The sequence below is a fragment of the Neovison vison genome, chromosome 3, assembly GCF_020171115.1.
Source record: "Neovison vison isolate M4711 chromosome 3, ASM_NN_V1, whole genome shotgun sequence".
Taxonomy (NCBI): Eukaryota; Metazoa; Chordata; class Mammalia; order Carnivora; family Mustelidae; genus Neogale; species Neogale vison.
Window position 1 is genome coordinate 181,715,819 of NC_058093.1, and position 21,196 is coordinate 181,737,014.

General features: G+C 37.5%; 1 protein-coding gene across 4 annotated transcripts in view; it reads left to right on the forward strand.

The window, feature by feature from the left end:
• Positions 1–19,549, forward strand: part of TWSG1 (twisted gastrulation BMP signaling modulator 1) — a 68,038-nt gene extending 48,489 nt beyond the window's left edge. For 3 of the 4 annotated variants that reach the window (XM_044243401.1, XM_044243403.1, XM_044243402.1), the window contains exons 4-6: positions 13,978–14,244; positions 15,828–15,898; positions 17,549–19,549. In XM_044243401.1, the coding sequence (XP_044099336.1) occupies positions 13,978–14,244; positions 15,828–15,898; positions 17,549–17,716 (506 nt within the window). In that variant the 3' untranslated portion in view covers positions 17,717–19,549. The remainder of the gene's footprint in view (positions 1–13,977; positions 14,245–15,827; positions 15,899–17,548) is intronic. The other variant, XM_044243404.1, reaches the window with a different exon arrangement.
• The last annotated feature ends 1,647 nt before the right edge of the window (positions 19,550–21,196 follow it).

The following is a 21,196-nucleotide window of genomic DNA, read 5'->3' on the forward strand; positions in this document are numbered from 1 at the left end:
GGAGGAAGCAGGCTCCCTGCTGAGCAGAGAGCCCGATGTAGGACTTGATCCCAGGACCCTGAGATCATGACGGGAGCCGAAGGCAGTGGCTCAACCCACTGAGCCACCCAGGCGCCCTATCTTCTGCCTTTTAAAAAGACATTTTAAAAGGGGATCTTGCCCCAGTACTATGAGCACACTTTGCACTCAGCTCTTGTGATCTGATGTGATCTTTCTCACATCATTCTCTAATAAAAGGAGCCAGGCTTCTTGGAAGAGCAGCTGGTTCTAACACTGAGGCAGGAAATATAGAAGGTAAACCCAGAACATGTTAAAGTGCCAAAAGGTAAGGACGTGCTAAAAACAACAACAGCAACAAACTCATATTGGTGTGTGTGTGTCAGCTTTACACAGGAACCAACTGAAAGAGCTCCTGGTGGCAAAAGCTGGAAAAAACAACCAACAGAATAAAGTAGTAATGGATTATAACCAAGAGTATAAAATAGATATTCACAAATCTATATTGATATAAATAATTGATTAAATAAGTTAACTAGTGGAAGAAAAGAGACAGATCACGAAGACAGAATTCAAATAAACTATGTAGATACTCTGCCCTCAAGGAGGGGGAGCATAACTGCACCAGGTGAGGGTGTGGACTACTCATAGTGACTTCCCTCTGGGAAGGTGGGAAGAGAGTGACTTTGCAGTGGAGAAATCTGACATACACTATTTCAGCCAGATGATTAAGGTCAATATAAGCAGTCATAAGTCTTGTTGGCAGTGTGTACCTTCAATCCGATTTGATGAAAATAGCACTTTATCTCTATGATCTTCCTCCCAATAACCTATAACCTGAATCTTATTGTGAGAAAAACATCACACATATTCTAAAAGCAGTGCATCCTATGAAATACCTGACTAGTACTACTCAAAACTGTCAAAGCCGGGCGCCTGGGTGGCTCAGTGGGTTAAGCCGCTGCCTTCGGCTCAGGTCATGATCTCAGGGTCCTGGGATCGAGTCCCACATCGGGCTCTCTGCTCAGCAGGGAGCCTGCTTCCTCCTCTCTCTCTGCCTGCCTCTCTGCCTACTTGTGATCTCTCTCTGTCAAATAAATAAATAAAATCTTTAAAAAAAAAAAAAAAAAAACTGTCAAAGCCATCAAAAACTAGGAAAACTGAAAAGCTGTCACAGCCATGAAAAGCCTAAAGAGATATGATGGCTAAATTTAGTGTGGCATCCTAAATGGGATCTTGGAACGGGACAAGGATATTAGGTAAATACTATAGAAATTTGAGTTACGTATGTATGTTATTTAATAATATGTATCAATATGAGTCCCTTAATTATAAGAAATGTACCATATTATATAAGACGTTAATAATAGAGGGAAACTAGGTGTAGGGGTTCTATACTCTGTACTATCCTTTTGATTTTTCTGTACAAACATTTGTTTAAAAAAAAAAAAAAAGCTGTGGGGTTCCTGGGTGGCTCAGTGGGTTAAAGCCCCTGCCTTCGTCCTGGGATTGAGTCCCACGTCGGGCTCTCTGCTCAGCAGGGAGCCTGCTTCTTCCTCTCTCTGCCTGCCTCTCTGCCTGCTTGTGATCTGTCTCTGTCAAAGAAATAAATAAAATCTTAAAAAAAAAAAAAAGTCTTAAGAAATAAGCTGTAGAGATAGGTACCTGAGTGGCTAAGTTGCTTAAACATCCAACTCTTGATTTTAGCTCAGGTCCTTATCTCAGGGTCTTGGAATGGAGCCCTACTCCAGGCTCTGCACTTAGTGGGGAGTCTGCTTGAACTTCTCTCCCTCTCCCTCTGCTCCTCTTCCCTTCCCGGCTCATATTCTCTCTCTCTCTCAAACAAATAAATAAATAAATAAAATACTTTTTCTTTTCTTTTTTTTTTTAAAGTAGGTTATAGGGGCGACTGGCGACTCAGTCAGTTAAGCATCTGCCTTCAGCTCAGGTTATGATCTCAGGGTCCTGGGATCAAGGCCTGTCTTGGGTTCCCTGCTCAGCGGGGAGCTTGCTTCTCTGTCTCCCTCTGCTGCTCCCCCTGCTGACGCTCTTTAGCATGCATTGTCTCCTCTTTGTCAAACAAATAAGATCTTTTTCAAAAATAGGTTATAGAGGAAAAAAAGGTTTAGAGGAAATAAACTTTTAAAATAAATAAATAAAAATAAATCAATTAATAATAATAAAATAATAAATAAAAATAATTAATAAAAAATAGGATGGACAATATAATCCTATATAACAGAAATTTTATCCATGTATCTAATTGTCAAAATAAAGAGACTTAATTAAAAGAAACTTTCTCAGGATTTTTTTGTTGGAAGTACATTTAACTTATAGATACATTTTTGGAGTGCTGATACAGTTTTAATATTGAATCCTCCTACCCATAAGCATGGTGTTCCTTACTATTTAATGTCTATATGTCTTTAATATCTTTCAATAATGATTTACCATTGTCAAAACAAAAAAATTAAGTTTAAAATGTTAATCCATTCATTAAACAAAGGATAGTAGTTTTGTTTTTACTGTAAAATTTGGGAAGATCAGATGAGATTCTGCTGTTGAATGGATTAATTATAGACATTTGTAACTTGATGCTTCTTTAGTTCAAGATGTCTTGATTCTTAGGCCGGGCATTCCATATCTACTAGATGACTTCCTAAAGAATTTTGTCTAGTGAAGCACTTTTTAATTCTTTAAAATGTCAGTGTAGCAGTATCTGGCTTTCAGGTCCGTGCTCTGTGACCTAATACATTATATGGCTTCTTGTATGTTACACATTATATGTTACTCAGCTTCTTGTAAAGATGAAGGCAAAGATAGTATCATTCTAAAATCATATAACACAGTAGCCTTCATTTGTAGCTATTACAATTATCACTCAAGTTAGTAAACGATGTTGGATTTAATAGTTATTTACAACTACTAATTTTTTATGATCTCTATAAAAATAATTGGGCTTGGGCACAAAGCTGTATTCTGTGAACTCTGAATTTTCTCTTGGATTTAGCCAGACCATCCATCTAAGAACTAGACTCTATTGTTAAAGCCCTTTTTAAAACTGCCTCTGCACTACTGTACTTGGCATTGTGCATTGAGTCTGCCTTGAGAGCATTGTATTGCTATGACAACTCCTGAGAGGACAGATGGTGGTGGGATTTTTATGTTTATGAAAACAGGGCATGGGGTTTTAAAAGATTAAGGAAAGCTTCTCTAGACTATGGCATGTCCCCATTTCTCAGTTTCAGTCATTACTTATCTCACCAATGTTGTTTTTTGTATCACTATATCTTCTGCATATCATCAGATAAATTGTTTCCTTTTTTTTTAAAATAATCTGTAGTTTTGAAAACAATAGGAGTTTGTTTGCAGGAAAAGATAATTATAGTATTAACGAAGTATTGGTTCTTTTTAAAACTATACCTACCCACGGGGATTCTCATTTACTTTCTGTATTCATGCTGAGGAAACTAAGAGCTGAGAACTTCCAACCATTCTGATTTCCCTCTCAAAATGAGGTCTATTTGGTCATATGCTCTGAATCCCATTGCTCTTTCTGGATAACTGTAGGGCACATTCTGCCTTAGAGATCTAGCTACAATGGCCACAGTCTCTTTCCATCTGTTCTTCTAACGCAGCAGTTCCCAAACTTTTTTTTTTTTAATCTCAGAACTCCTTTATACTCCGAAAAATTCAATCTTTTTTTAATTTCATTTTTAATTGTTAATACCCTGCTTACTTTAAAAACATATTTCAGGGGCACCTGGGTGGCTCAGTGGGTTAATCCTCTGCCTTCGGCTCAGGTCATGATCTCAGGGTCCTGGGATCGAGCCCCACATCAGGCTCTCTGCTCGACAGGGGGTCTGCTTCCTCCTCTCTGCCTGTGTCTCTGCCTACTTGTGATCTCTGTCTATCAAATAAATAAATAAATAAAATAAAATAAAATAAAAAAATAAAAACATATTTCAGATAGCTTTCAATACAGAAAAGATACTCCCCAAATGAAACACTCTGAAACAAAAGAAAAAATATGACTCAGAGGATGAAAACCAGAAGCTAATTACAGCAGAAACCTAAGCTGAGGGATACTTAATTTTTTTATTTCTTTTTTTAAATTTTTTTAAATTTTGTAATAAGCATATAATTTATTATTAGCCCCAGGGGTACAAGTCTATGAATCGCTAGGTTTACACACTTCACAGCACTCACCATAGCACATACGCTCCCCAATGTCCATAACCCCACACCCCCTCCCTACCCCCTCTTCCCCCGGCCACCCTCAGTTTGTTTTGTGAGATTAAGAGTCCCTTATGGTTTGTCTCCCTCCCAATCCCATCTTGTTTCATTTATTCTTTTCCTACCCCCCAAACCCCCCACGTGGCATCTCCACTTCCTTATATCAAGGAGATCATATGTTAGCTTTCTTTCTCCGATTGACTTATTTCGCTAAACATAATACCCTTTAGTTCCATCCACGTTGTCACAAATGGCAAGATTTCATTTCTTTTGATGGCTGCATAGTATTCCATTGTATATATATACCACAGTTTCTTTATCCATTCATCTGTTGATGGACATCTAGGTTCTTTCCATAGTTTGGCTATTGTGGACATTGCTGCTATAAACGTTCAGGTGCACGTGCCCCTTCGGATCTTTAGGGTAAATACCCCATAGTGCAATTGCTGGGTCATAAGGTAGCTCTATTTTCAACTTTTTGAGGAACCTCCATGCTGTTTTCCAGAGTGGCAGCACCAGCTTGCATTCCCACCAACAGTGTAGCAGGGTTCCCCTTTCTCCACATCCTTGCCAGCATCTGTCATTTCCTGACTTGTTAATTTTAGCCATTCTAACTGGTGTGAGGTGGTATCTTATTGTGGTTTTGATTTGTATTTCCCTGATGCTGAGTGATGTGGAGCATGTTTTCATGTGTCTATTGGCCATCTGGATGTCTTCTTTGCAGAAATGTCTGTTCATGTCCTCTGCCTATTTCTTGATTGGATTATTTGTTCTTTGGGTGTTGAGTTTGATAAGCTCTTTATAGATTTTGGATATTAGCCCTTTATTTGATATGTCATTTGCAAATATCTTCTCCCATTCTGTCAGTTGTATTTTGGTTTTGTTAACTGTTTCCTTGGCTGTGCAAAAGCTTTTGATCTTGATGAAGTCCCAATAGTTAATGAAAAATTTAATCTTTAGTCATCTCTTTCTCTGGTTGAAATTATAAAGAAAATCCAACCTCACACAACTATGAATTGGTAGAAAAAAAGTAGCTTAATAGCTTTTCCAGGGGCACCTGGGTGGCTCAGTGGGTTAAGCCTCCACCTTCGGCTCAAGTCATGATCTCAGAGTCCTGGGATCGAGCCCCACGTCGGACTCTCTGATCAGCGGGGAGCCTGCTTCCCCCCGCCCCGCCACCTGCCTCTCTGCCTACTTGTAATCTCTCTCTGTCAAATAAATAAATAAAATCTTTAAAAAAAATAGCTTTTCTAGATAATTGTGTATATTCTTCTTTGATTCTACAGCAAAACTGGACAAGTGGTAATTTCCTGTTTCAAGAACAGCTGTATGATTTGATACCCTGCCCCCTCTCTCATTCTGAAGGTCCAAATAACCTAGATTTAAAAAAAAAAAAAATTGGAGAATTCTCTCTAAAGAAATTGAAGGAGTTACCAGAAAGGACTAGAAGCACTGGTGTGTTGTAATGGCTATATTTTAGAAGAATTTGAGAAAATATATCTGAATTATCATGAGCAAGAAAGCATTTGCAAATGTAAAAATTGATTAGAGGGCGCCTGGGTGGTTCAGTTGGTTAGGCAGCAGCTGCTTTCCAGTCAGGTCATGATTCTGGAGTTCTGGGATCAGTCCCATATCAGGCTTCCTGCTCTGCAGGGAGCCTGCTTCTCCCTCTGATCCTCCCGCATCTCATGCTCCCTCTCTCTCTCTCTCTTTCTCTCTCAAATTAATAGAATCTTTAAAAATAAATAAATAAAAATTTGTTTAGAGAAGTTTTCAGTTAAGAGAGGTTGAAAATAATACTGGAATGTCATAGAAATATAGAGCAAATTGACAGAAAATGACAGGAGGAGCGCCTGGGTAGCTTGGCTGGTTAAGCATCTGCCTTTGGCTCACATCCTGATCCTGGGATCCTGGGATTGAACCCCACATCAGGCTTCCTGTGTTGTGGGGAGCCTGTTTCTCTCTCTGTCTCTGCTGTTCCCTCTGCTTGTGTTCTCTCTCTCACTCATTCTCTCAAATAAAATATTTTTCTATCTTTATTTTTGTTTTTCAACATTTCCTTAGCGATTCGGGGTCTCTTCTGATTCCATACAAATTTTAGGATTATTTGCTCCAGCTCTTTGAAGAATACCGGTGGAATTTTGATCGGAATGGCATTAAAAGTATATATTGCTCTAGGCAGTATAGACATTTTAACAATGTTTATTCTTCCGATCCAAGAGCATGGAATGGTCTTCCATCTTTTTGTGTCTTCTTCAATTTCTTTCATGAGTGTTCTGTAGTTCCTCGAGTACAGATCCTTTACCTCTTTGGTTAGGTATCTTATGGTTCTTGGTGCTATAGTAAATGGAATCAATTCTCTAATTTCCCTTTCTGTATTTTCATCGTTAGTGTATAAGAAAGCTACTGATTTCTGCACATTGACTTTGTTTCCTGCCACGTTGTTGAATTGCTGTATGAGTTCTAGTAGTTTGGGGGTGGAGTCTTTTGGGTTTTCCATATAAAGAATCATGTCATCTGCGAAGAGAGAGAGTTAAAAAAAATATATATATATTTTTCTAAAAAAGAAAAAGAAAATACAACAGGAAAAAATAGATACTCCAGGAAAGAATAAAAAATAGGAGGGAGGAACTTGTCAAAGTAATAATAGAAGAAAACTTTCCAAAGCTGAGAAGAAAAAAAAACATGTATCCTTAGACTGAAGAATCTACAGAATGCGAGCAAGATTAATAGAAAAGACCTACATCTAGACACAGCCTCAACAATGTTACTACTTCCAAGTCATAATACTCTGAAAGATCTCAGAAATAGCTAGAATTTATGTACAAGAAATAAGAATTACACTGTCGGGGCATGTGGCTGGCTCAGTCAGTAGAGCATGTGACTTTTGATCTCAGGATCATGAGTTCAAGCCCCACATTGGGTGTGGAGCATACTTAAAAAAATAAAATAAATTGGGGTGCCTGGGTGGCTCAGTGGGTTAAGCCTCCGCCTTCGGCTCAGATCATGATCTCATGGTCCTGGGATTAAGCCCCGCCTTGGGCTCTCAGCTCAGCAGGGGGCCTGCTTCCCCCTCTCTCTCTCTGCCTGCCTCTCTACCTACTTGTGATCTCTCTCTCTCTGTCTAATAAATAAATAAAATCTTTTTAAAAAAGTAAAATAAAGTAAATCATGGAAAAAAAACCCTGATTAAAAAAAAGAAGAGTCACACTGCCGTCAGACTTCTCATCACTGTCCCTGGACCAATGCCTCAAGTGCACAGTTGGAAAATTACTTTGAACTGACAAATTATTGATCAAGACTATGAATGTAAAATTAAAAACATTTTTCAACAGCAAAAACTCAAAGTTACTTCTCACACACCAGATTTGATACGACATCAAGCAAAATAAGGCAGAAGACCAAGAAAGAGAAGAATATGGGTTGAGTGAAATAGCTTTAGCCAGAAGTTGATTTAAGGACAGTTGTAAGCTGATAACTACATTGAAGACCATTCTGTGATCAGTCAGGTGTGGCCTCAGAGGAGGCACAAGAAAGCCTCAAGGAACAAAGTTTATTATAAATCACAGGTCTCAGAAAGGGAGCCAGTCACTGCCTACTGGCAGGATCATGAAGAAGCACCAGGTTTTGGTCAAGTGGCAAAAAGACAGGAGCAAGAGGAAAATCTGGGCCAGAATCTTCAGTGGGCTTCTACAGGAAGGTCAAGGCAGGACAGAGCAAGCAGTTTCGGTGTGGCTAGTTTGAATCATTCCGTGGGCCTCCAGGCTCTGCAGGTGGTCTCCAGTTGCTTCATTCTGGGCCTGGCAGGCCTGGCGTGGTTAAAAGCACAGGCCTCCTGGGTTGCTTGGGCTGGTGGAGGAAGTGTGGCCCAGACTGGTCAGTTTGCATATACTAGGCCTACTCCTGGCTGAGTCCTTTGCTGGTTCCAGGAATTAACCTCCCCAGGAAGCAGTCTCTCCCCAGCCAGAAAACTTTTTATAAGAAGCTGAAACATCGTGAAATTAAATTAAAATTAATCAAAAATTAATTTAAACAATTAATTAAAAACATAAATAATAGAGACTTAAGAGGATGCTAGCCTGCCTGGCAGTAAGTGAGGGCCCTGAGAAGTATCTCTCGAAGAAGAAAATGAGTTCCATAGTGTATCAGCAGAATAATTTTTCAAGATTTCTTATAAGCTTGTTATTTGTGGTATACACACACACACACACTCTCTCTCTCTCTTTCTCTCTCCAAGAAAATTCCAAGCGTAGGAATAGCAAGAAAATATAAAAATTCAACAAGAAAATTAGTCCTAGGAATTAAATATGGCAGTTGGTTTGCTGTTATGAAAGTGTTCACATATAAAAGAGAAACAGAGAGAATAGCATGGTGAATTCTTATATACCCATCACTGGATTCAACAGTTATAGAAAATATGGGGCGCCTGGGTGGCTGGGGTCATGGTCCCAGGGTCCTGAGATCGAGCCCCACATCAGGCTCTCTGCTCAGTGGGGAACCTGCTTCCCTTCCTCTCGCTCTGCCTGCCTCTCTGCCTACTTTTGATCTCTGTCTGTCAAATAAATGAATAAAAATATTTTTTTTAAAATGCCACAATTGTTTCATCTATCCTTTCTCCCAATTTTTCTGACTTGGCTTAGAAATATTTAAAAGCAAATTATAGACAATAAATAATAGTTACCCCTGCATCCTTCAGTTTCAATCTCTAAAAGAAAATAAAGACATTTACTTTTTAAATAATAATCCCATTAGGAAACCTACAAAATTAACAGTAATTTCTTGGTATAATCTGACATTCCAGTTCATATTCAGGTTTCTCAATTTGTCTCAAAAATGTATTTGTATAGTTGATATGTTCAAATTGATCCAAACAAGATCCTTGCATGGTATCTGGTAGTGTGTGTGTGTGTGTGTGTCTGTTCTTTTCTCATGCCATTTGACATACTGAAGAAACAGTTTGCCTGTAGAATATCCCACATTCAGGATTTGACTTGTCGTTTAACTTGTTCCTCTGTCTTTCTGTATTTCCAGTAATTTGAAGCTAGTTGTTAAAGTTTGATTGGATTCAGGTTTTATATTTTTTGGCAAGAAGACCTAATAGGTAATGCTGTATGAAATAGGTGATTTTCAATATTTTATGAAGTTTATGGAAAAGTTCATTTTATCTTAAAATTAGAAATATTTTCCTCTGCTAATATGGCATTGGGCAAGGAAATCCTATCATACTGTTCTTCAGTGAACAGTATTCATGGGGACATGTTAAGGTAAACTGCTGTTTCCTGGTTTTCAACTTTTACAATCAGCGTATGGTAAGACGAGATGTTTTCATTGTATTTAGGCAACAGAACATAGTTATTAAGTTTGTCAGCATGAGTTAGGAGAAGTTGGGTGGGGAAAGTGGGTAAGGCACTTGCATCCTTATCTGCAAATGAGGGAATTAAGAAATGTGGAATAAAAATCAGAAGTTTAAGTACATTTAAGATCACAAAGGAAATAAATTATGGTATTAGAATAATACAATTATTGGGACGCCTGGGTGGCTCAGTTGGTTAAGCAGCTGCCTTCGGCTCAGGTCATGATCCCAGCATCCTGGGATCGAGTCCCGCATCGGGCTCCTTGCTCGGCGGGGAGCCTGCTTCTCCCTCTGCCTCTGCCTGCCATTCTGTCTGCCTGTGCTCGCTCTCCCCACCCCCCCTCTCTGATAAATAAATAAAAATAAAAAAAAGAATAATACAATTATTAGAAATATGGGAAAGGGTTAGTGTAAATGAACTTTAATCCTCATCTCTCATGTAAGAGGATTAATAGATAAGATCTAAAGATGTTTTTATTGCTTTTGGTAAATTCATCATTTTTATTTAAATTCTCATGGAGGTAACCACCAGAGAAACTTAAGAAAGACTTTTAAAGTGGCTGTGTCTGGAGAGTGGAATTGAGGGTGGAAGGAACAGAAAGGAATTTTTCTTTTGATTGTACATTTTTCTGGACTCTTTGTTGCTGTTTAACCATGCACATTCACTAAGGAAAGTAATACCTTTTCTCCCCTTAGTCTTAATTTCTACCCTAAAATGTGGTTTCAACAAGTAAAGTCTACTTTAATGTAACCTTAGTTTTGAAATGTATGATGACAACAGGTCAGATATATGAAAGAATTAAGCACACATCAGAAAAACAAGTTCTGTGCACTTCAAGGATTTGAAATGCTTGTCTTTCAGTTCTTGCCATTGGTTTCCTGCTTTGGGGCCCCTCTGTCATGTGTGGAGCCAGTGTCTTTAACATCTTAGTATAATTAATTTTTAAATTTCAGCGTAGTGACAGCATGGCGCAAAGTAGCAAACTGCCTAAGAAAATGATCCTGGAAAGAAATGAGAGCTCCAAAAATAACCTCCCTAGTCAACTAAAGAAAAGCTGACAATGGTGAACTTCGAGAGGATGACAGATGCTTCCCAGAGAAGTTTAACTAATTGTTTTAAAGTCTGAGTAGTTAGTAACTCTCTACTCAGAAACTGATCCATTGTACATAATGAATATAGACAAATGAAGAATTTATGGAAATTGCAGAATGTTGCTTTTTCTGAGTGGGAGAAATCCCATGTAGCATTGGAAGATCCCATTTCATAACTCACCATGCTTGGAAGAATGCAGAATTTGAAGAGTGCTTCAGGCAAGAGATGGAGGGTCAAAATCCACGTTGCCTAAGAGTCTCTAATGATGATCTCTCTGAATGCAATCCTAGTTGAAAAAGAGAAAGATATATGAAAACTTTAAAACAATACCATGGAAAAATATTACCTAGCAAGCATTTACTTCATTTTAATGCAGGGTATTCAGATTTAAATTTAAGTTACAATAATAACTTGGGTCTTTGGTCCAAGTTAACTGCACAAAACTCCCCCCGCAAAACTTGTTTTTAATGTAATTTAATCTCTGGTAATGAGCCGTGAAGTTTCTTTGAAGTTTCAGTAGATGTTATGTTAGCTCTTCTGTTGAACTCTGTTGTTTGCTTTTTCATCTCAGGTTACTAATTTTCATTCATTATAAAGTCTAGCACAAGAATATATTACGTGTATTTGTATAATTCATGTGTTCTAAGTGTTATTGACTTTTCAGTGCCACCTAATGATTATTTATAGAATATGGCTATTAAAATGAGCAGTGGATATGAAATCAGAGTGAATCATAAGCTTGGCTCTAATCCTAGATTATGTAACAGTGGACAAATCATTTAATTTATCTGGGCCTATTTCCTCTTTTATGAATAAAGGAGTCCAATTTGACCCTTTATTCCATGATTCTGTTTCATAGTCAAAATGAAAGTTCATACATAATGAAAGATTTTATGAAAAGTATGTACAAACTTATCCTCATATCTTGCCACATTCCTTACACTAATAAAGTGTCATGTGGAAAACATGAGATGATTTTTCCTTCTGCCTAAATTTATAAAATGTCAGAATTTATAAATCTGGTTTAACTTTTCAAAATTTTAGTTTGAGAGGGGCGCCTGGGTGGCTCAGTGGGTTAAGCTGCTGCCTTTGGCTCAGGTCATGATCTCGGGGTCCTGGGATCGAGTCCCGCATCGGGCTCTCTGCTCAGCGGGGAGCCTGCTTCCTCCTCTCTCTCTCTCTGCCTGCCTCTCTGCCTACTTGTGATCTCTCTCTGTCAAATAAATAAATAAAATCTTTAAAAAATAAAACAAAAAAACCCAAAATTTTAGTTTGAGGAAAAAGATAAACTCCATATTAGGCCTAGTAAATACTAAACCAAAATGAAGTATAATTAAATTTTTTAAAGTATCATATCCACAAAAGAAAATCCAGAGTATTCTTGTCCTGTTATTATTGCTGCTAAACAATGTACCCCAAAACACAGTGGCTTAAAACAGTAATAATTTAATCAGCTCATGAAACCTGCATTCTGGGTAGCTCCTTTCTGCTCCACACATCAGCTGGAATAGCCCAAAGATTGGGGCTGATTATTTTCTCAGCTCTCCCCTTTACAGCAAAACACCTCAAAAGAGTTTTCTGTTGTCACTATCTCTAATTCTCTTTGCCATTTTCCCTCTTTTTCTTTTTTAAAGATTTTATTTATTTATTTATTTGAGAGAGAGATGGTGAGAGAGAGCATGAGCGAGGAGAAGGTCAGAGAGAGAAGCAGACTCCCCATGGAGCTGGGAGCCCAATGCGGGACTCGATCCCGGGACTCCGGGACCATGACCCGAGCCAAAGGCAGTTGTTCAACCAACTGAGCCACCCAGGCGTCCCTGCCATTTTCCCTCTTTAAGATTATTTTTTAAAATAATTCATTTTGAAATAACTTTCAAAATGTAGAGAAGATCTGCCAGAAGGGGGAAGACTCCTGTATCCCTTCACCCAGATTCTCCAGTTATTAACATTTTATCGAATTTGTTCTGTTGTTCATTACTCCTTCCTCTCCCTCCACACACACACACACCCCTCCCAAACATGTGTGATCATTCATCCTTTTTTGAACCTTTAGAAATCAAGCTTTATACATAATAGCCCATCACTCCTAAATGTTCCAGTCTGTATTTTCCAATGAGAACATTCTCTTACATAACTGGCATACACCCTCCAAATACGGAAGCCAGCATTGTCACAATACTGCCACCCAGTTCACAGACCTCATTCATATTTCTCCAACTGTCTCAGCAGTATCTCTTGTGATATCTTTTCTGATCCAGGCTCCTGTGCATAATATGTCATGCATTTAGTTGTCATGTCTGTTCAGACTCATTCACTTTAAAACAGTACTGAGGTCTTTCCCTTGACAGTTTCAGCGAGTATAGACTTTACATCATGTAGGATGACCCTAAACCTTGATCCACCTGATGATGACTGATAACCATACTTAAGGCCAGGCATTCTTGGCAATAATAGCACTGAAATGAAGTTATGCATTATGTGAAGTGATGCACATCACTGGTCATGTTAACCTTGATTTTCTGATCACATTGACATCTGCCAGATTTTCTACATTAAAGTCACCATTAACCCTTTTGTAATTGGTCAGTATTCTGTAGAGAGTTTTCTAAGAGTACTTTAATATGTTCCTCATCTAACCTCCACCCACCAGCTTTGGCATCCATTGACAGCTCCCATCTGAATGAAACACCTCTGTGATAGTTGTCAGGTGGTGATTTTCTATTCCCTTCATTCCTTCTACATTTACCAGTTGGTCACTCTATTAAAAGGAGGAGCTTTTTCTTCATTTATTTATTTATATATTTTAAAATAACATAAGGACTCACAAATTCCTATTTTATTTATGGGGGTAATCCATTGTTATCATTGTTTATTTTGACATTGAATTGTCTATTTGGCCAGTGGGCGCCCCTTCCGATTGCTTCCTGTGTTTTTTTGATACATCCCATCATTCACTGAGCATTTACTTATTTTTAGGCATGGACAGTATCCCAGGGTCATTTTGTACTTTCCCTGGCCCTGCCCTGGAATCAGTCTTTTCTCCAGATCTGGTTTCTCTTAGGATAGGTATTTAGAAAGCAACCTCTGGGCACTTGACATGCTCCATGCTTCAGGGGCGTCATCACTTCTAAGGGCCCTTGGCCAAAAAAAGTTAGGAAAATAGCTATATATAATGTTAGAAACAAGTTAATTTTAATATGTTAGAGCTTTGATTGTAAGGCATTAACTAAAAATATTGCATGATATTCCAATCAGTGAGAAAAATTAACTTTTATTTTCTTTGTTTCTCCTCACCTAGGTATGTGCAATCCTCGAAACTACAGTGACACACCTCCAACCTCAAAGAGCACTGTGGAAGAGCTTCATGAGCCAATCCCTTCTCTCTTCCGGGCACTCACAGAAGGAGACACACAGTTGAACTGGAACATTGTTTCCTTCCCTGTTGCAGAAGAACTCTCACATCATGAGAATCTGGTTTCATTTTTAGAAACTGTGAACCAGCCACACCATCAAAATGTGTCTGTTCCTAGCAATAATGTTCACGCACCTTATTCCAGTGACAAAGGTAACTACCCACAGTTGACTTCCCATCTTGCCCCGTCGTTTTCTGTGTGGTCTGTGAAACCTATATTACCTTTTAGAGCAGTTTTTGGCTTTGAGTTTGTCTAGTCTTAAATGAATTTTGGACTTTAATAACCCCAGTCCTTAAGTAGATAAGGAAGCATATCAAGCATATTGTCACGACTCCTTCATAGCCTCAGTGATACAAGTTATGTTGGAAGACAGATAACCTGGTTCTAATTTTGAGGTTTATTTGTGTTAGGTTTTAATTGTTCTTTCCATAACATAGCAACAGCACTCCTTACTTAATATGGCATTGCTCATTGTCAGATAATGTTCAGAGTGTCCAGATGGTCACGTTTTTGTAATAGCATTAGTACTACAAGTGATGCCAAGGTCATCAGCTAAATCTCGTTATGAGCAAGTTAGTATTCCAGACATCTAATTTCCAGGTGTAAACTAACTCCACTACTCTTGGAAGCTAAAGGGAAGAATGGCCTATATAACTTTGAGAAGCGTGTTAAAAAAGGCTTATTAGGGGGCACCTGGGTGGCTCAGTGGGTACAAGGCTCTGCCTTTGGCTCAGGTCATGATTCCAGGGTCCTGGGATCGAGCTCCGCATCAGGCGCTCTGCTCAGCGGGGAGCCTGCTTCCTCCCTCTCTCTCTGCCTGCCTCTCTGCCTACTTGTGATCTCTGTCAAATAAATGAATAAATAAATAAATATTTTTTTAAAAAAAGAACACTTATTAGGATAAGTCACTCCTTAATTTTGGAATGTACAGGACATGTAACTTTTATAAAGTCTTTGATATATTCAAATAAAAGGCTCTGTACAATTTTACTGTGGAAAAATAAGGCAATTATGAACATTGCAGTTATTTCTTAAAATATGAGATGAATTATACATAAGTAGATTTCATTTACTTATTTGAGAGAGAGCAAGTGAGACGGAGAGCATGAGCAGGGGCAGAGGGAGAGAGAGAAGCAGACTCCCTACTGAGCAGGGAATCCGATGTGCAACTTGATCCCAGGACCCTGGGATTATGACCTGAACCAAAGGCAGACACTTAACTGACTGAGCCACCCGGGCACCCCTATTCTTTTTTAAATTGGCTTTTTGTTGTGTGCCTTATTACAATCCTGCCTATGTGAAATAGTGTGAACTTTGGACATCAGTAATAAAAGCAAAACAGCATTTGTTAATGATATTCAGATTAAGAATTCCTATTGTTTTTGGTTAAATTACTTAAAAGACAATTCTAGATTTTGGAAAATACCAAAAATACATGGAGTGTGCCTTATTCAGCTATTATACTACCATTTTCCCCACTAAAATGTAATCTATATAATAAATACTAAATAATAATTCATAAATTTTTTTCAAATACTTAGTTTAATGAAATAATTACCAGGCAGCCACATTTCCTGGAAATACCAACTATCTTTCAAGGCAAAGTTAAAATTTTTCCCTTTGACACCTTCTCTAGGAACCCCTTGCTCCCAGATGGAATAAACTACCTCCTATTCCTGTAATTACCTTCTTCCCATATTTGTTTTTTGATTTGTTGTCTGTTTTTAACTTCTAGGTCTTTCATTTTCTACTTTGTTCCTTGGATTCTCTGATTACTCTTTGAGTCCTAGTGGTTATTATGCCATAGTAGGTATTCAGTTAAATACTTGTTGAATAAATAAATGAAAGAAATTTGGTAGATACTAATCACCTGAGATTCAAAGCTCCCCCCTGCTCACTGCCAATCCCTCATTTGCTATGCTGGCCTCGCCATTTTCCCTTTTGACCTGATAACTCAGTAGCAGTTCTGCTGTTTCCTGATGCTAACCATTCACTGCAGTGGGCTTGCCTCCACTCCATTCCCCATGGCACTACACTGCTCTCCTTGTGACTTTCCTTATTTTGTTACTTGGCAACTTTGCTTTTAATTCTTCTTCCTAATACAAGTCCAGTTTTTTCCATTAAGCCTTTTTTTACCGTTCAGACCCCTGGTGACTGAACAGTTCTATAAATGGCTCTGTAAAATAACAGACTTTAATCATACACTCTCTATTAATGGTTTTTATTGTCTTTTATTTATTTCATGTACCTTATCCTCCTAGCAGGGTCATTATATGGCATAAACTGCCAGGAGAACTAAATATTGAAACGAAATAGTTGTGTTGAAAAGCAAGACTAAAAATTGCTACTGATAATAAGAGTATTTTTTAATAGCTAATGTTGAATTGTGCTAAGTGCTGCTAAACACTTTGCATCATTTGAATTGTTTGCTTTATCTTATTATTGTAAATTTTCAGTATAACTTTAGAACAGTATTTTTTCTTTTTCTTTTTTTTTTAAGAGGGAGAGGGAGCAGGAATGGTGAGGGGCAGAGGAAGGAGAGAGAGGTTTTTTTTTTTTTCTTTTTTGAGAGACAGAGAGAGAGTGAGAGAGAGAATTTTTTTTTCTTTTTTTTTTTTTAAGTTCTTTTCAGTGTTCCAGAATCCATTGTTTATGCACCAAACCGGTGCTCCATGCAACACATGCCCTCCATAATACCCACCACCAGGCTCACCCAAGCCCCCACCCTCTCCCCTCCAAAACTGTCAGGTTGTTTCTCAGAGTCCACAGTGAGAGAGAGAATCTTAAGCAGGCTCCATGTCCAGCACAAACCTGGACTGTGGGGCTTGATTTTATAAGCTGAAGTCAAGATTTGGATACTCAACCAGTTGAGCCACCCAGGTGCCCCTAAAACATTATTTTTCAAACTCCTTTTAGTTGGAGAATTTGCTCCTCTAAGGAAATCTTATCAGAAATGCCCAGTTAAAAAAAACACAGCTCTGGGAGTACCTGGGTGGTTCAGTGGGTTAAAGCCTCTGCCTTCGACTCAGGTCATGATCCCAGGGTCCTGGGATTGAGCCCCACATCGGGCTCTCTGCTTAGCAGTGAGCCTGCTCCCTCCTCTCTCTCTCTGCCTGCCTCTCTGCCTAGTTGTGATCTCTGTCTGTCAAATAAATAAATAAAATCTTTAAAAAAATAAAACAAAACACAGTTCTGAAGTATAGCAAATTTTAAGCCCAATAATCTTAACTTTGAGATCAAAGTCTAGAATCTAAGGACGTCCCTCTACCTTCTTCAGCTGGAGTGGGGGACTCTGACCTCCTTCTCAGTTTAATTAACAAATGTGATCTTTTTTCCTACACCTCATGCAGAGTAGCGGTAAGGGAACTAAGAATAACTATTGATATCTGCCAGATAATAAAGCATTTCCTGCTTTTCCTCTTTCTTGCTCTGAGCTTTTAATTTTTTGTTTTTCAGAACACATGTGTACTGTGGTTTATTTTGATGACTGCATGTCCATACATCAGTGTAAAATATCCTGTGAGTCCATGGGAGCATCCAAATATCGCTGGTTCCATAACGCCTGCTGTGAGTGCATTGGTCCAGAGTGCATCGACTATGGTAGTAAAACAGTCAAATGTATGAACTGCATGTTTTAAAGGAGAAGAATGCAAACCAAAGCATTTTAGTCAACAAGAAAGATATAAAAAACTATTTGGTGAGGTTTACTGGTTGTACCAGGATGCCAGCAGGTTAAGGAAACATAAGAATTTGGACTGAGTTATAGTATGTCGAATGCATTAATGTGTTCAATTATAAGTATAACTGCTCTGGTTGGTTTTATAGCCCACTGGCAATAAGCCCCTTCCTCTCTATCCATTTACAGCTTTGGTCATATGAGAAGCAAGTACACAGAGAATTCCTTGTAAGATCTGAGGTTTCTAACATAAAGCCTGAGGTCTTTTTCTTCTAGCATTCCCAAAGCCTTTGGTTTTGAAAGTGTTCGAGGACATTAACGTAAGTTATGGTTTCTTCATTTACTGCTCCTGAGATGCTGAGTTTTTCCAGTTGCACACTAGACGTCATTCACTGTGCCTTGTCTCGTTTATCTCTTCTGTAAATAGGGTAGATACTCAAATATATCACCCTGAGAACTCCCGTAAAAATCACTGTCAAAAGCTTAATTTCAAATCTTGTAATGTTGGTTTTAGAAAGTAAATGCTTACTACATTTTACAGTTTAAAACTTTTACATAGTAGAATCCATCCTGTAATACACGTGCTGACAGAACTTTGGGGAAGATTCTCCTTCTACACCCCCTGCCCAAAGTACTGGTGTAGGTACTGGTGAAGAATTTTCAACAGGAATTTCAAAGCACATCTATATCACTGCATTAAATATTCCACTAGGTAAATAATGAGAAAGTTACAGCATTTCTCTGACTTAAGGTACCAGCTTAAAGAGCACTAGGAGTGGGAAATGCCTGCCAAATCAGACTCTACTTAGAGCGCCAGAGAAGCAGCTTGTCCCATTTACAGAGATGGCAAGACTGAAAACAGAAGCTGTGCTGCCGGGTAGAGAGAATGAGCCCACTCAGCCTTAGCATGGGCACGGCCATGTTCCCCAGCGATGAATGATAGGAGGGGATAAAGAAGAAACTGATGGGTATGAGCAGGGAGGGTTGAAAATACTGACAGTTCTTCTGGGAAACAAACCTTAAACTATTTGCATTAATTATTTTGTTATATTATAATCTTTAGGTTTCTGTCTGGATTGAATGTTCTTATTAAACAAGTAATCAATCGTACAGTGGGAAGTTAAGATTATGAAATGAACAAGAGATCTGTTCAAGATGATGTTAACTTCAAATACATTATAGATTATTTTGTTTTACATATTTCGATAATGATAAGCTTAAATACATGTACCCTTCATTATAATAAAATCCCAGTCATCAAGCATGAATCTAAAACATAAATATTTATATTACAGAGATTCATAACTTTACAAAATTATTAATTTCTTCAGTACCTTATGGAATTACAAGTAACATGTAGAAATATCTTTATATGTCTAAATATTTTAGTACATAGAAACAGATAAGCTTTTAGATACTTTGTATTCATTATATGAACAGTAGTTAGTTACAAGATCATATGTAATATCATGATTAGCATAAAATCTAAAGCCTTAGTACCTTTTCTGTTCTTTCAGACAACTCTAATGAATACAAGGTACTTTCCACAAATTTTTGGCCTTTTAAAAAATAGCTGAAATTTAGCTCTTGTATATTTTTTTAATAGGAAAACATTGGGATATCTTTTTCTTTCTTTTACCTAGAATGCCTCTGTTTAAAAGTGCCTTGAAGACATTTTAGTTCCCCTTCCTCATTAATGCCTATAAAGCTAAAACTTTTCTTAAAAACTTTAAACTTAAAAAAAGAAAGTTTTAAAAGAATCTGCATCCAGCTTCTTCATTTCCATTTTGCTATTCTTCAAAGTAATTTTTTTTTTCTTCAAAGTAATTTTATACCTATGAATAAAGAAATCTTTTTGTGTTAATGGATGGCATGTTTAATGTTGCCTTAAATATGTCAACAAATATTTTTTAACTGCATTTATCACCTTGATTAGGCTTTCATTATTAAATTCTTAAGTGTAGTATCTCTTCTGCCCCTATACTGGGAGGGTAATTTCTTGAGCCATGTTGTATTTGGCCTGGTTTTCCTTACATCTTTTTCCCAATGGAAATTACCCCTAAATGTAATGGTAATTTTTATATTCAATTTTGCATAGTTTTTGTGGTTTATGATGAGGTTAAAAGATAGAGTTCACTTAAAAGATTCCATTTCCAGTTTATAATGTATTTCACGTTTTGTATAACAATGTTTTCAAATTAAAAATATAACATTTGACAAATCAGTACCCCCACTAAAATTTAGACCTTTTATTACCATTCTATGTACAATTCACTTCTATATTGAAGCTCTGGTTAAAAAAAAAAACACACAAGTTTTTTTAAATTCAAAAATTAGGTTGTTAACTTTTTCTATAACTAGATTAAAAAAAAAAACTAAATCAGTAGGTATTATAAAAGCCATATGTAAAAGGTTCCTTCCTAGTTAGTTTTTTTGTCCCTCCCCAGCCCACTAGCATCTAATTATTACAGAAATTGTACTCAAAATAGTGGCACCAAATCAAATGATAATTAAAGTAAAGTAAATCTTTGTTTACATAGAATGCTATAAAGAGAGGTTTTCATTTAAAAAAACTACTTCTAAAGATTCAGAAAACAAAATTGGTAAGATATTAGAATATTTGAACAATTATTTATAAAGGAGAGTAGCATCAAAGTAGAGGAAAGAAATTAAGACTTCTGAAAAATGAGGTAGATATAAATAAGCCACTTATTTAAAAATTTTGTTTTTGTGAAAGCTTCTTTGAAGATTTTAAAAATCTATTCTACATTCCCCAGGGTATTTGTTAATTGTGTTTCATGTGATCTACAACATACAAAATTATGTATTTTTCCTTTGGTTGTCCCTATAAGCAAAAGAGTATTTTAATAAAAACTTGAAATGAGTGTGTCATGCTTTTTGTTAACTTCAGCATAGAAACACCAGAATAAGTTTGACATTTCTGTCTAGTGAGGTTATAGTTTAAAGAAAGCATGTCCCCTTCTCTCTGGATGTCCCTGCAGATTGTGTTGAAACAAAGGCTCTTTAACAGTTTGCTCTCTGCTTTTTCATGTGCTTTATTCCAATAAGGGGGAAACTTTGAAATGACACACTTAACATTCTCTTTGTTCTGCGAGCCTCAGGAGAGCTATCTGATGGTTGGAAGGTCAAGATAGGAAAATCACTCCTTGCTCTCCCATAGTGATAATAATAATATAAACATAACAGGGTTATGTTATTAGAATTGAGAGCCATAGGCTAGCCCCTTACGGTAGAATCAGTGTTATGTCACAGAATCCACATTCTGAAAGCATAATAGACAAGAGGATCTAGAGAGGGAAAAATTCAAGAGGACAGGTTGGCAGCCTCAGTGACTTAGTGGAATGAGAGAACTAAGGAATTTGGGAGGTAGAATTCATTTCAAGAAGGACTGCCCTGCTTCCCCCCTC